Source organism: Aquarana catesbeiana, linkage group LG01 (genome assembly GCF_042186555.1).
Source record: "Aquarana catesbeiana isolate 2022-GZ linkage group LG01, ASM4218655v1, whole genome shotgun sequence".
NCBI lineage: Eukaryota > Metazoa > Chordata > Amphibia > Anura > Ranidae > Aquarana > Aquarana catesbeiana.
In genome coordinates, this window is record NC_133324.1 from 366395135 (window position 1) to 366409583 (window position 14449).

General features: G+C 46.3%; 1 protein-coding gene across 6 annotated transcripts in view; it reads right to left on the reverse strand.

Moving 5' to 3' along the window:
- Window positions 1–14449, reverse strand: part of HABP4 (hyaluronan binding protein 4) — a 274086-nt gene that overhangs the window by 96370 nt on the left and 163267 nt on the right. For 3 of the 6 annotated variants that reach the window (XM_073633090.1, XM_073633073.1, XM_073633063.1), the window contains one exon: window positions 873–1133. In XM_073633090.1, coding sequence (XP_073489191.1) covers window positions 873–1128 — 256 coding nt within the window. In that variant the 5' untranslated portion in view covers window positions 1129–1133. The remainder of the gene's footprint in view (window positions 1–872; window positions 1134–14449) is intronic. The other 3 variants (XM_073633081.1, XM_073633099.1, XM_073633055.1) reach the window with 1 other exon arrangement.

The window sequence follows — 14449 nt, forward strand, 5'->3', positions numbered from 1 at the left end:
ATATATTTCCTCCATATTGCCCATCAAATGCCTCTGAAAAGCTGTCTGAGCATGGATGCTTTTCAGAAGAGCAGTAGTCTTTGCTTCTATTGTGAACGAGCCCCCACCCAAAAAACAAAAAAAAAAAAAAAAACAAAAAAAAAAAAAAAGCTTAGAAAAAGCAGTTATGATCTAATGGATTAGGAGTCCGGATTAAAAATAATGCACAAAATATTTTACACACAAACTCCTAGAGACACACACGCTGTACATACATGAACTTCCAAATACATACACAGGCTTTTTTCTAATTGCAGACTACCTTCATTCGCATTGCCAGGTGGTTTGCTTGCACTATTGCCCTGTAGGGGGGAGGTGGAGAAATCAGGACCCTGGAAGACTCTTCCCCCTTTCTCTGCTTATTCCCCTGATTGAGCTGCCAGTGTGCAGATGTACAGTTCGGAGCTCTGCCGGTCCATCTATACAGGGTTGAGCGCCCAACTCTATATCTGCACAATGGAGCTTGATTTTCTCAACCAGGATGTTGTGGCACCCCCGAGGACCTCATTCCGACATCCCAGTTGAGAACGGCTGGTCTACAGGTATGGCCAACACATCGAGCAACATTTACCAAAAGCGCCGCAGTTTTACTGCATAGGCAGTTTTCATGAAAGGATGAACTTAAAGGCTTTTCAAGTCAAAAGCTCTCTTGATGTCACCCAAAACAAAAGAATGTAACCTGCATTTGTCAACACCTATGGATTCATGCAGTGTGAATATCAGCAAGAATTAATTTGAGGGTAAAGCTCCATAACCCTTTACATTTCACATATTAATGCATTCCCTAACATTCAGTAGCATGGGGTTTCATTTATTTATTGCTGTTAACATACCTGGTGCTGCTGTAATGGGAACTACTTGAATCTTCCTTTCCTTTTGAGATTCCTTTCTGTTTCCTTGTTGGTTACCTGACTTTTTGGCAGCTGGTGTCTCCTTTTTCTTACGCTTGGTAACCTCAATTGTTGCCTGATGCAGGAGATCCAAGGGGTCACAGTCATCATCTTGAAGCTGAAAGAAGCGGTTCTCCACCGCACAGCCAAAAGCTTCCTGCATGATGATGCAAACAGGGCCGTCTTGCACTGGCTTCATGACTGCTGTGAAGAGACATTCCAGATAATATTTACATCTAAAACATTTAGAATAAAATGTATAACTCCTGCGCTGTCTAGCTAGGGAAACGCTGCAGCAAACACCTGGTAAGCTGATCCTTAACAGAGGTAAAAAAAAAAAAAAAAAAAGTAAATAATGGAGTTTGCGCTGTGAAATGATTAAGGGAATAAAGTGCTAAGGGTATAGACAATAACAAATTGCTACAATATCAGGTGGGAATAAAACAATTCCTATAAACAATGAACATCCGTAATCGTGAATGAAAACTTGATCATAAATTGAACAAATCCGTGAAAACAGCATTTAGAATAACATAGCAAGAGTCCAGTGTACACTTCTGAAGCGGAAGCATAAATAAAATCAAAAAAAGATTTTATAGTGCCAATAACAAATATTTCAAACAATATTGTGACAGTCTGACAATGATATGAAAATAGATAAGGGATCCCTCCACCATGAAAAAAAAAAAAACGAAAACCAGTGCCTGGTTAATCTTCAGTGAGGACACGTGTGTACAAGCCTCTCACCTTACTGCCATAAGGTAACAGCATATATGAATAACAAGCATTAGTCCTCAGAGAGTCACTCTTTGATGTTGGTAGCACTTCCTTTGCTGATAGTTCTCATCTCTTCATACTGAGTGAATCAAAGGAAGTGCTACCAACATCAAAGAGGGACCCTCTGAGGACTACTGCTTGCGATTCATATATGCTCATGGTCAATAACTTTACATTGACACCTGTAGCGGTTCGCAGAGAGCAATGTGAAATGCCTGCGAGAAATGCGATGCAGGAATCAGCACTGGAATCATGCTGATCCTGCATTCACAGTTCGTACAATGATCCAATCTGGGGTGTCATTAACTTTGTATTGGCACTCCCAGCGGTTCACATAGGGCAGTGTGAACTGCCTGCGATTCAGGTGCAACGTGGGAACCCGATCTCGATTCGCAGGGTTTCCCGCATCACACCAGTGTGAACCAAGCCTAAAAGAACATTGAACATTTGCTCTACTTTTAAAGTGGTAGTAATGTCGTTTTTACAAAAAACTCACCAACAGGCAGGGTTTATATAACAGAAGAGTCGCTGTATGCTGCTGCGATGGGACTACCGTATGCATGGGAGTGATGTTGCCCCGGCACAGCCAATCAAGCAGCCGAAGATCGCAAACCCAGAAGACAGACCAGGCGAAGATGGAAGCAGCCGGGCACAAGGGAGAGTGCAGTGCCAGAGGGCTGCATTTGTAGAAAAGTCTGTCATACTAGTAATGCACTGCATAAATTACGGCTTAAAGCTGCCAGGAGACCCATAAAAAAAAAAAAAAAATAGATTACAGCTTAGCTGTAAAATCCTTTTCTTGGAGTACATCATGGGACACAGAGCCTTAATTACTAGCGCTGGTCCTGAAGAGCTGCGGGCAGGAGTTTAGGCGAAGCCACGGCATCTGGCCTCGCCTAAAAACTCCTGCCCGCAGCTCAGGACCGGTGTGGTTAAAAAAAAAAAAAAAAAAAAAAAAAAAAAAAAAAAAAACCTAATTTGACCTCTCAACTCTATTCAAGATTTAAATCGATTTTTCCCCAGCCATAGTAATTACTTAATGGGTTATAGGCCACCTTCAGGTGTTGACACTGGTAAACCCAATCAAAGAAGGTTTACTCCCTATAACACCTCCTCCTCCCAGGAGCACATCAGTTTTTGTAGCAATATACTTGTAGCCCCAAAAAAAAAAAAAAAAAAAAAAAAAAAAGGGGAGGGACCTCTGTGTCCCTCATTGTACTCCAAGAAAAAGATTTTACAGGCAAGCTGTAATAAAAATCCTATTTTCTTTATCATACATCATGGGACACAGAGCCTTAATTACTTAAAGGGACGTCCCATAGCAATGCCACATGAAGGGTGGGCAAAACCCCCCCGCAAGGTACACGCAGACTTGAGGATCTATACTGCTGCTTGCAGCATGCTGTGCACGAAGGAGATAGCCTCCACCAGCCGTCACACCGCTCGCTTATGTCCTGCGGCCGGAACAGGAAGCCAAGGGTGCCCGCCCCTGCCGGAACTGACGTCACCCGCCTTCCAGCCCAGCCTAAAGCTCCACACTGGCCACCATAGAGCGAGGGGAAAGCTGCACTATCCGCTACCCATCTTTTCTCAAGGTACCAGAAAGCGAGCGTCCTGGCCTCAGAACTTCCCCAGGGAAGGACAAGGTGCGTTTACTGCACTAAGCAGACCAAGGACTCCCCAGCCTAGCTGCTGTGCATTGAGACATCTGTCTCTCCCTTTCAGGAAAACACCGGCCTCAGCCTCCCCAGCTGAAAAATGGCCCTGGTTCCTAGCAGTGCCTCCCCTCCGGAGGAAAAACACCAAAACTGATGGGCTAGAGGGATGGAGTGGCTTAAAGCTCTGGTGGAGGCAGTGTTTCCTGAGAAGGGAGGAGCAGAGGTCTCATAGGTGCTGTCCTGAAAGACAAAAAAAAATAGGGAAAAAGTGCTTTAGGGTTAGTTTCTGCTTGACCAGGAAGGACTTCTTCCCATCGGCAGTCCTGTCCAGAATGGCATCTAGATCAGGGCCAAAGAGGAGATCACCCAAAAAAGGAATTTCACAGAGCTTGCGCTTCGATGCCGCATCACCTGGCCAAGTCTTCAACCATAACACTCTTCTTGCTGAATTTGTTAGGGCTGCTGATCTAGCTGACATTCTAATTACTTCGGCAGAAGCATCCGTTATATAGGCTACCGCAGAGGACAAGGTAGAAAAAGAATCCAAAATCTCCTGTTTGGGTGAAACTGCTACTATATGAGCTTTTAGCTGGTTAACCTAATACTCCAGGTTCCTGGCTACGCATGTCGTGGCCATAGCTGGCTTTAAATTGCTCATGACCAATTGCCAAGATCTCTTGAGCAAAAAGATCCATACGCTTATCCATTGGATCCCTTAGGACACCCCCATGGCTTCAAAAGGCCAGGTCAGTGGATCTAGAGACCTAGGAGAAGGCAGCATCCAGCTTGGGGACCTTGTTCCATGCCACAGAGGGGTCTTCTGCAAACAGAAAGCATCTCTTGAGAAAAATGATTTTTACCTCATACTTACCTGTAAAACCCTTTGAGTACATCATGGGACAGTCAGGCTTATATTTATTACCTGCTGGGTTATACATCATTGATTGAATGGACACTGGTAGACCAAAGGTCTTCAGACAGGAAGTGATCCCCTATATAACCCCTCCCATACAGGAAGTACTTTAGTTTTGTAGCACACACTAAATCTTCAAAAAAGAGGGGAGGGATCTGTGTCACATGATGTACTCAAAGAAAAGGATTTTACAGCGAAGTACGCCGTAAAAATCCCATTTTCTTTTTTCCTACATCATGGGACACAGTCAGACAAATATTCATTACCTGCTGGGACGTCCCAGAGAAATAGCCTTGAGGTGAGGGAGACACCCTGCCAAACAATAGCCATCAGAACTTATACGAAACAGGCTGAAAGGCGAATCCTCGGCTGCTCGAACATCTACTTGATAAAATTTTGTGAATGTATGCACTGAAGACCAGGTAGCAGCCTTACAAATCTGAGCCACAGATGCCTGATGGCGAAAAGCCCAGGAGGTTCCTACAGCCCTGGTAGTATGAGTTCTCACCCCAAAGGGTGCTTTTTATGTTTCAGACCGTAGGCCTGAATGACCAGTTGACAGACCCAATTGGCAATGGAAGCTGCCTGCCCCTTCCTGGGTTTTTTTGTTTTACCAAGAGTCCAATCCTCGGATCTCTACAGATCTAGACAAATAAACCTTGACTGCCCGGACAACATCCAAGGAATGCAGTCTCTTCCACCGAACGAGGCTGAGAGAAAAAAAGCAAAAATAATGTCCCGATTTAAATGAACAGCACTTTTGGCAAAAAGGATGGAACAGGTTGTAACACGTCTATCATGGTGAAGGATCAAGTACGATTCCCCGCATGAAAGGGCCGCTAACTCTGACACCCTTCTAGCTGAGGCGATAGCCATCAGGAAGGCTAGCTTGCGTGACAGCAAGTCTAATGGAATTTCCTTAATAGGTTCAAATAGCTGTTTCTGTAACAGACAGCACCAAGTTCAAGTCCCAAGGACACATAGGTGAACCAGTTACCCCTTGCATAAAGGTTTGAATCAGTGAATGGGAGACTAAAGGCCTTTGGAAGATTACTGATCGGGCCAAAACTTGACCTCCAATTGGCTTTAAGTACAATTTGATTTCCACAGCTGACTAGAAAAAAAAAAAAAAAAAAAAAAAAGAATTCTCCCAATCACATATTTCCGAGGATGCAATTTTCTGGCTTCACACCAAGCAATACAAGTCTTCCAGACCTTATGATAAAACCTTCCTAGTGATGTCTACTCTAGTGAATGCTAGAAAAGCTACCACTGTACTTCCACACCCTGGCTTCAATAGCCATGCTGTCAAATTTAGACTTTAAATTGGGGTGGAATATAGGACCTTGAGACAGTAGATCGGGGGTGACGCGGAAGCATCCATGGTCCATCTATTGTCAATCTCAGTCTCCGGGAACCAGGGCCTTCTGGGCCAGGCTGGTGCCACCAGAATGACTAATCTGCACTCCAAATCCTGCGCAACAAATGTGGAAGGAGAGGGATTGGAGGGAAAGCATAAACTAGGGAGTACTAGCTCCATGGAACTATCAGAGCATCTGCTTCAATTGCCAGAGGATCTCGTTCGAGAAACTGCTGTAGCTTGTTGAACCTGGATGCTAGTAGGTTGACCTTTGGCCACCCCCAAACTTTGGAAAATTTCCTGGAACACCTCTGGGTGAAGGGACCATTCCCCAGGGCTGCTGGCAGCTGAGATAATCTGCCTTCCAGTTCTCTACTCCTGGGATATGTACTGCCGATATTATTGGCACATGCCCCTCTGCCCAGGCTAGTATGTAGTTCACCTCCTTCAGAGCTGAACAACTCCTGGTACCACCTTGGTGGTTTATATAGGCCATTGCTGTGTCATTGTCTGACTGAACCCTGATGGGGCAGTTCTGAAGCGCCACCGTCCAGGATCGTAGGGTCAAACGTTCTGCTTCTAGGATGTTATGGGCAGGGTCAGCTCTTTCCCTGACCATTTCCCCTGGGCTGTGAGCCAGTCTAGGGTCGCTCCCCAGCCTGAGAGACTGGCATCTGTAGTCAGTACTCTCCAAGTTAACAGGAGAAGGGATTTTCCCTTTTGCAGGTTCTGATCCTGCAACCACCAGTTTAGGCTTAAACATGCCTGAGGCGATAAGCACATTGGATAATCTAGGGCTTTTTCTTCCTCTGTTCCAAGCCAACAAGATGTCTTGTTGTAGAGGCCTGGAATGGAACTGGACATACGGCACTGCCTCGGTGGATACCGTCCTCCCTAGAAGACAGAGCCGAATGGAGGGTTGTCTGGTGCCCCTTATCTGACGCACCTGATCCTTCAGGGCACAGATCCTTACAGGTGGCAAGAATACTCTTGCTTGGACCGTGTTTAGAATCAGACCTAAATATTTTAGACTGAGCTGGTTTCAAGCCTGACTTTTCGGTATTTAGGATCCAGCCTAAGCTTTTCAAAACCCTCAATATGTATATTATGATCTGTTCTAGAGCCTGTACTGAGTGATCTCTGAGCAGGAGGTCGTCCAGATACCCAAGCACCAGGATCCCTTGGGCCCTTAAGACCCAGTACTGGTGCTAGGACCTTTGTAAACACCCGGGGAATTGTAGCAAACCCAAAGGGTAGAGCCACAGACTGAAAATGACGTTCCTCTACTGCAAAACGTAGGAACCTCTGATGAGGCTAAAAGATAGGTACGTGCAAGTACGCATCTTTTATATTAATGGAGGCCAAAGAGTGAGGATACTACTGAGCAGACAGACTATCCAAAATTGTATCAATGCTTATTCAGGGACCCTAGGCCCAAAATGGGCCTTGTGTCCCAGTTTGGTTTCTGAACCATAAACAGGTTCAGATACCAGAACCTCTACAAATCACTCCTTGATGCACTAGATGTAGTGCCTGAAACAGTAAGTTTTTTGGAGAAAGCTGGATCTTAGAAACCTGAGGGGGCACCCCCCCGCAACTCCAGCTTGTAACCGCGAGATACAATTGAGGTGACCCACTCATCTTGAATGGTTATTTTTCCAAATGTCCGCAAAGTGCAGCAGCCTTCCCCCCACCCGATGGAGTGGTGGCATCCCCTCAGGAGGGCTTGGTGCTGGCACCCTGTTGGCAGAACCGCCCTGACAGACATTTGAGGAAGCAGTCCCTGGGTTTTTAAACGAAAGACGTTTGATGCTTTTCTGCACAGGAAAAAGTAGAGAACTTTCCTCCGGAAATCTTTGGGATATATTTGTCCAAGTGATCACCGAATAAACATTCCTCATGAAACAGGAAACCTGCCAAAATCTTTTTACACAGAAGCTCGGCTGACCAGTTCTTAAGCCATAAAAGTCTGCGCATATGTACAGACAAGAGCCAGACAAGAAACCTGCTTTATTGAAACCTTTAAAAGCATCAGCTAAACACAGTGCTCGAGGAATATCCAATCTGCCTTACTTTCAGGCAGATCATCCTCCTGGTTAGGCCTATCTGGCTGTTTGACTTGATCCTTTACAGACTGGCAAATACCAATTGCTGCAACAGCTGGCTGAATGGCTGAACTGGCCAAAGAACCCCAATTTTTGGTCAACAGGGTGTTTCAAGCCCTGTGCATTATCTACCGGACAAGTTAAGTTTTTGTTTAAGGAAGAGACTGCTGCATCTACGGCTGGCATGCTCCATTTTTTTAACAAACTTTTCATCCATGGGATAATAAAAAGGAAAACCTTTTTTAGGAGGCAAAAAAGTCCTGTCAAGATGTTCCCAATCAGCATACATCGCCTGTTCCAACAGGGGGTATAGCAGGAAAGTGTGCAACCTGAAAAAGTCTCAGATCCAAAAGAGGACCAGGGGGGCTCAATCACCTCTGTAAGAGGCAACTTAAAGGCAGAATGAACCATTTCAGTCAGTCAGGATCAAAAACCTCTGCGACTGGAAGGCAGACATCGAATGGATATCTTCTTGTCCAGAAGCACTCACCTGCCAGGCACTCCAACTCCCGAGCTTTAGGCTCTTCCCCATCCTCAACCCATTCCTGCTTCAGACGAGGAGACTCCGGGGAGGGGGGGGGGGATCTGTCATGCTTCCTGTCACCCTGCAGGACGGAGGCAATCCTGTGCTCTAACTAGGCTAGGGCTGAGTACAGTTCATTCTTAGTGATATAAAGGGTGAAGCAGCAGTGTTGACTGTAGGCACAATACCAGATAGGCGCAGCAGCTCAGATTGCCTGGGAGCCTCTGGTCTTTCAGGGAATACAATACTAGGGATACAACTAGGTTCATCAGGAACTACTGATGACGTAGGTGTGCCCTTCCCTGTGGTCTTAGTCTTTTTGGAAGACATTCAATGCCACAAAGTACCTGGGTATAGTTAAAACACCTCGGAAGGGAGACTCTTTAATAGGGCTCACCAAGCCCCTATGCAACAATCCTGCTAAGCACCTTTAGCCTGCCAAGCAATACCTGTTGGACTCACGTGACCCGGGTAAGGAGAAATGAACGACCAAGTGTCTGTTAAGAGCCTGCTCTGTGTTCCACAGCTGCCTTCTGGAAGCACCACATGCTTGGCATTCACAGCTTAAATAAGCTGGGTGTACGCCGCAACGTTCTATGCATGTGTACGCACGCACTCCCGGCGAGTGGGCGTGATTATTCGCATATGACACAAATCTTGGTGCACCCAGATAAAGGCTACGGCGCATGTGCGGTGAATCTGCATGCACCATGGCCGCCAAACAAACTGCTGAGCCCAGCAGCGCACGTATGTGCGCCATGGCGAACCAAGGCAAAATGGCGCGCTGTAGTGCGCCATCATACAGGTAAAAAACAGCCAGACAGACAAGCAAAAGATGTACTCTTTGCCAACACCCACAGCTAGCCCAGAACTCCCCCGTATGGTCACCGCACAAAAGTGTCCAGCCTTTAGCTAGCTTGACTGATTGATACAATCACTGGGACACCCCAAAACAATAAAATAAGGGGTTTCACTTATCCGTCCAGGTGCAGGGCCACTTCGGAACTAAGGGCCTAATCTTCACCCTTCACGGCAGGTTCCTGTCACTTAGGCTTTCAAGGACTGGGTACCCTTTCATGTTTAGGGTCCACTCCCTTGGACCTGTACAGCACCCTGCAGGAAATTCCTTAGAGCTGTAGTGTCCAGGTTTTCCACTCCACATGTTCCAGCGCAAAACCTCGCAGGATCTTGAGTCTTCTTTGCAAAGCTCGGGTAGCATTTATCTAAGCATAAAAGCCTGTGTCAAATTGATCCGATCGGTCAATCCCTCGATTCATTTTTGGAAAAGTTTGTGGGACTAGAGACCTGGAGCTCAGAGAGGTCAAATAAACCATGCCATCCACCTTGTAGATCACGTCCTGTCTGAAGACCTTTGGTCTAGCAATGTCCATTCACCTAATAATGGAGTATAACCCAGCAGGTAATGAATATTAGCCTGACACTGTCCAATGATGTATGAAAAAGAAAAGGTTCTCTCTGGTTCCTGCCATTTTTTATTTTTTTTAATTGAGTCCGAAACGACAGAATGAACTGGAAATTTTCCAAACTTAGGCTCACCTAGACCTGCATACATGCGGTCATGCATCAGTTTTTTTTTCTTCACTTAGGCCAAGGGTAACATGTATGGTTCTAAGAAGCCCATCAACTTCTTCCAGGGATAGTTTAAACTTGGAGGGAGCCCACTTTAATTTGCAGGAATTTCCTCACTTTTTTTGGCTTTGGGACAGGAAGTGAAGGCAAAGCTCCGCAATGAGACACAGATGGGGGGTGGGGGGGGAGACAGGGGTTACAACGATCCCTTACGCTATCCACTTTAAAAGTGGAACTCCATCCCAAACACTTATGCTTAAAGCGGTGGGCCAGCTAAAAAAAAAAAAAAAAAAACGAAGTTACTTACTGGTAACGTTCTTTCCCGGAGTCTTTCAGGACAGCCACCTGAGAGCTTGGCTCCTCCCTTCTGTTTGGAAACACCTGCGCCAGCTTGTATAAATTTCCTCCTCCCCTGCTGGCTCCTCAGTTCTTTAAAGAGCACCTCCAGTCCGCTGGGGAGACACAAGAATATATGATAAACACAATTCATTATATCACATTTCCTGTAAGGAAATCTCTATGTCTTGATACACAATTGGGTGGGTACCCGGCTGTCCTGAAAGACTCCGGGAAAGAACGTTACCAGTAAGTAACTTCGTTTTTCCCCTAATCGTCTTTCAGGACAGCCACCTGAGAGGATAAACGAGCACTTACCCCTAGGGCGGGACCACGGCTTGTAAGACCTTGCGTCCAAAGGTCTGATCTTTAGCCGCCCAAAGATCCACTCTATAGTGTCTTACAAAGGTGGCAAAGCTGGACCAAGTTGCCGCTTTACAAATCTGTTCCGGCGTGGCTCCAGCTCTCTCTGCTTGCGACGCAGCCATTGCCCTGGTGGAGTGTGCCCTGATACCCTCTGGGACCTGCATACCTCCTAACCTATAAGCCTGTTCAATGGCTTCTTTTAGCCATCTGGCTATGGTACGTCTTGTGGCCTTTTGCCCTTTCCTTGCTCCAGAAATCAAAATAAATAAGGAGTCCGTCTTCCTAATATCTTTGGTTGCTTCTAAGTAATGCAAAACACATCTCCTTACATCTAAACTATGGAACTTTACTTCTTGTTCCTTAGAAGGATTTTGGCAAAATGATGGCAACACAATCTCCTGGCCTCTGTGGAATTTCGAGGCCACTTTAGGGAGAAATGCCGGATCCATTCTAAAAATTATGTGATCCGGAAAAATCTGAAAAAAGGGAGGCCTGATTGATAGGGCCTCCATCTCACAAACCCTTTAGCCGTAGTAATTGCCACCAAAAAAACTGCTTTAAACGTCAGCATCTTCAGGTTGCAATCATCCAGTGGCTCAAAGGGGTGAGCTGTCATAGTTTGCAGCACTAATGACAGATCCCACTTTGGAAAAACTGTACCCTGTATCGGTCTTTGTCTGCTCAGTGATCTAAAGAGTCTGATTACCCACGGATCAGATGCTAATCTCTTCTCCAGGTAAACAGAAAGTGCTGACACTTGACTTTTAAGTGTGCTAAGACTTAGTCCCTTGTCTATCCCGTCCTGTAGGAACTCCAGGACTGCCACTGAGCCTTGTGTATTGCATTTTTTGTCTATACACCATCTGTTGAAACACCTCCATACTTTTTGGTAGATGTTCCTTGTCTCCATCTTCCTGCTTTTCAGCATTGTGTCTATTAGACGGCCTGAGAACCCTTTCGCTTCTAGCAACTGCTCCTCAGACACCATGCAGCCAAGTTCCATCTTTCCACTTGGGGGCAGTGTACTGGGCCCTGGGAGAGTAGATCTTCCTGGATCGGTAAAAACCAGGGGGGTTCTACCGCGAGTTCTCTGAGCATAGAGAACCACGGTCTCTTGGGCCAATAGGGCGCTATGAGAATTAGCGTTGTTTTCTCCGTACGTAGTTTTCTTATTACTGCTGGTAGGAGAAAAGGTGGGGGAAAGGCATAGCATTTGCTGAATGCCCATGCTTGTGCCAGCGCATCTACCCCGAGCGCTCCGTCCTCTCTTTCCAGGGAGAAGAATGCTCTGACTTTCCTGTTTTCCTTTGAGGCAAACAAGTCCACCTGAGGCGTTCCCCACTTGTGAGCTATCTGCTCGAATACCTCCTGGTTTAGCGCCCAATCGCCTTCTCTCACCTTTTTCCTGCTGAGGAAATCTGCCACTTTGTTTAAATCCCCTTTCAAGTGGATTGCTGACAAAGAGAGTAGGTTTCTTTCTCCCCACTTCAAGATTTCCTCTGCTAATGTCCACAGGGCTCCGCTCCTTGTTCCTCCCTGTTTGTTTATATAGGCGATCACTGACACATTGTCGGACCTGACCTGTAAATGTTGACCCTTGAACTCTGACTGGAAGGCTTGAAGTGCATACCATACTGCTCTTAATTCCTTCCAGTTGGATGATCTCCTCCTCTCTTCTTTTCCCCAAGTCCCTTGCGCTATCTGAGCGCTTAAATGCGCTCCCCACCCTACGCCACTTGCGTCTGTGGTTAGGATTCGGGAAATGGGTAGATTCCACAGCCGTCCCTTGTTTATGTTCTCTATTGTCCTCCACCACCATAAGGTTCCTTTCACCCTTGCTGATAAAAGAACCCTGGTGTCTAAGGACTCCTGCTTGTGATCCCACATTTTTAACAGGAACACCTGCAGTGGCCAAAAATGCAGGCCTGCCCATTGGACCGCTGGAATCGCAGATGTCAACAGTCCCAGTGTTGACATTATCTGCCTTATGGCACACGGTATATTGGCTTGTAATAAGCTTACTTCCTTCTGAATTTTCCCTATCTTTTCTTTGGGCAGAAACAGTCTTTGTTGCGCTGAATCTATGACATACCCCAAGTATACTATTTGCTGACTGGGTTGTAAATTGGATTTTTCCAAATTTACCAGCCAACCCAGACTTTCTAAGTACGTCTGTGTGTAGCTGAGGTTTTCTAGTAACTTCCGGGGCGACTCTGCAAATAGGAGAAGGTCGCCCAAATAAGCCATGACAGATATGCCTTTGACCCGTAATGGTGCCAAAGCTTCGGCCAGAATCTTGGTAAAAATTCTGGGCGATGAGGAGAGGCCGAAGGGTAGAGCCTGAAATTGAAGATGCCCGATTCCTCTTCCCGTCTCTATCGCAAACCTTAGAAATTTTTGACACTCCCGCTGTATCGGGATGTGCAGGTATGCGTCTTTTAGGTCTAGGGAGACCATATAACAGTTTGGGGGCAGAAGGGCCCTTACTGAATATATGGACTCCATTCTGAACCTTTTGTAGGTTATGGATAAATTTAGAGGCTTGAGGTTGAGGATGGGTCTGGTCTTTCCTGAAGTTTTCTGAACTCCGAATATGTGGGAGTAGAAACCCTGCCCTCTCTCCCCTTGGTACCTTGATTATCACCTTTTGTTGCTGGAGCTCCTCTAAGGATCTCATTAACCCTCTGGCCTTCTCCTTGTTTTTTGGGGGTTTGGTGATGTATAATCTGTTTGGGGGTGCTTTTGAGAACTCCAAACGATATCCCTCCTTTATTGTTCTCAAAATGAATTTGTTGGAAGATATCTCTTCCCATTGCGGAAGGAAGGCCCCCAGTCTTCCCCCTACTGCGACTATTGTGTCATTTCTTTTGGGTTTGCTCAGGAGGACGAAAAATCGCCCCCCCTTTGCCTTTCCCTCTCTGAACCCAAGGTTTCCTCTGGGTTTCCATTTTGGGAGCTGCAAATTGGGGTCTTGTATTCCCTCTTTGCCTTCTTTTATTTTGTTGTGGCTGTTTCCAATTTGCCTTACGTTTTAGTGGAAACGCCTTCTTTTTATCTGCCGTTCGATCCAGCACCTTATCTAAGCCTGGTCCGAATAGCAGATCCCCTGTAAAAGGAATTCCACAGAGCTTGGCCTTGGACGCGCAGTCACCCTGCCATGTCTTAAGCCATAATGCTCTTCTAGTGGAATTGGCTAGGGCGGAGGACCTGGCTGCCATTCGCACCAATTCTGCGGATGCGTCTGCGATATAAGCAAGACCTCGCAGCAGTGTGGGAAATGAGTTTAGGATTTGCTCCTTTGCAGTACCTGCCTCAATGTGAGCCTGTAATTGGTTTAACCAGAACTCTACGTTCCTAGCTACCACCGTGACCGCCATTGCTGGCTTCAGGCTACCCACGGTTGAGTCCCATGACTTTTTTAACAGGGAGTCCATCCTTTTATCCATTGGCTCAGACAAAACCCCCAGTCCGTGTGCCTCGACACTTGCGAGAAGGCCGCATCTAGTTTTGGAATCTTGTTCCATACTGATGCTGGGTCCTCCGAGAAGGGAAATCGCCTTTTTAAGGCCTTAGAAAAAAATGGCTTCCTTTCAGGTTCCTGCCATTCCTTCTTAATAGCCTCTATAAGGACCTCATGAACAGGAAAATTCTTCTTTTCCTGTTCCCCCAGGCCCTCATACATCTGATCATGCAGTGACAATGTCTTTTTCTCTGTTGGTATACCTAGCGTGGTATAGATGGCCCCTAATAGATGATCTACCTCATCTAAAGAGAGTTTATATCGGGATGGCTTCCTGGAATCCCCATCCAGGGCTTCCCCCTCAGACTCTTGGGAGCCAGATGTTGCACTGTCCGGCTCCTCCTCCACCTCCTCCCTAGGGGCTACTGAAGA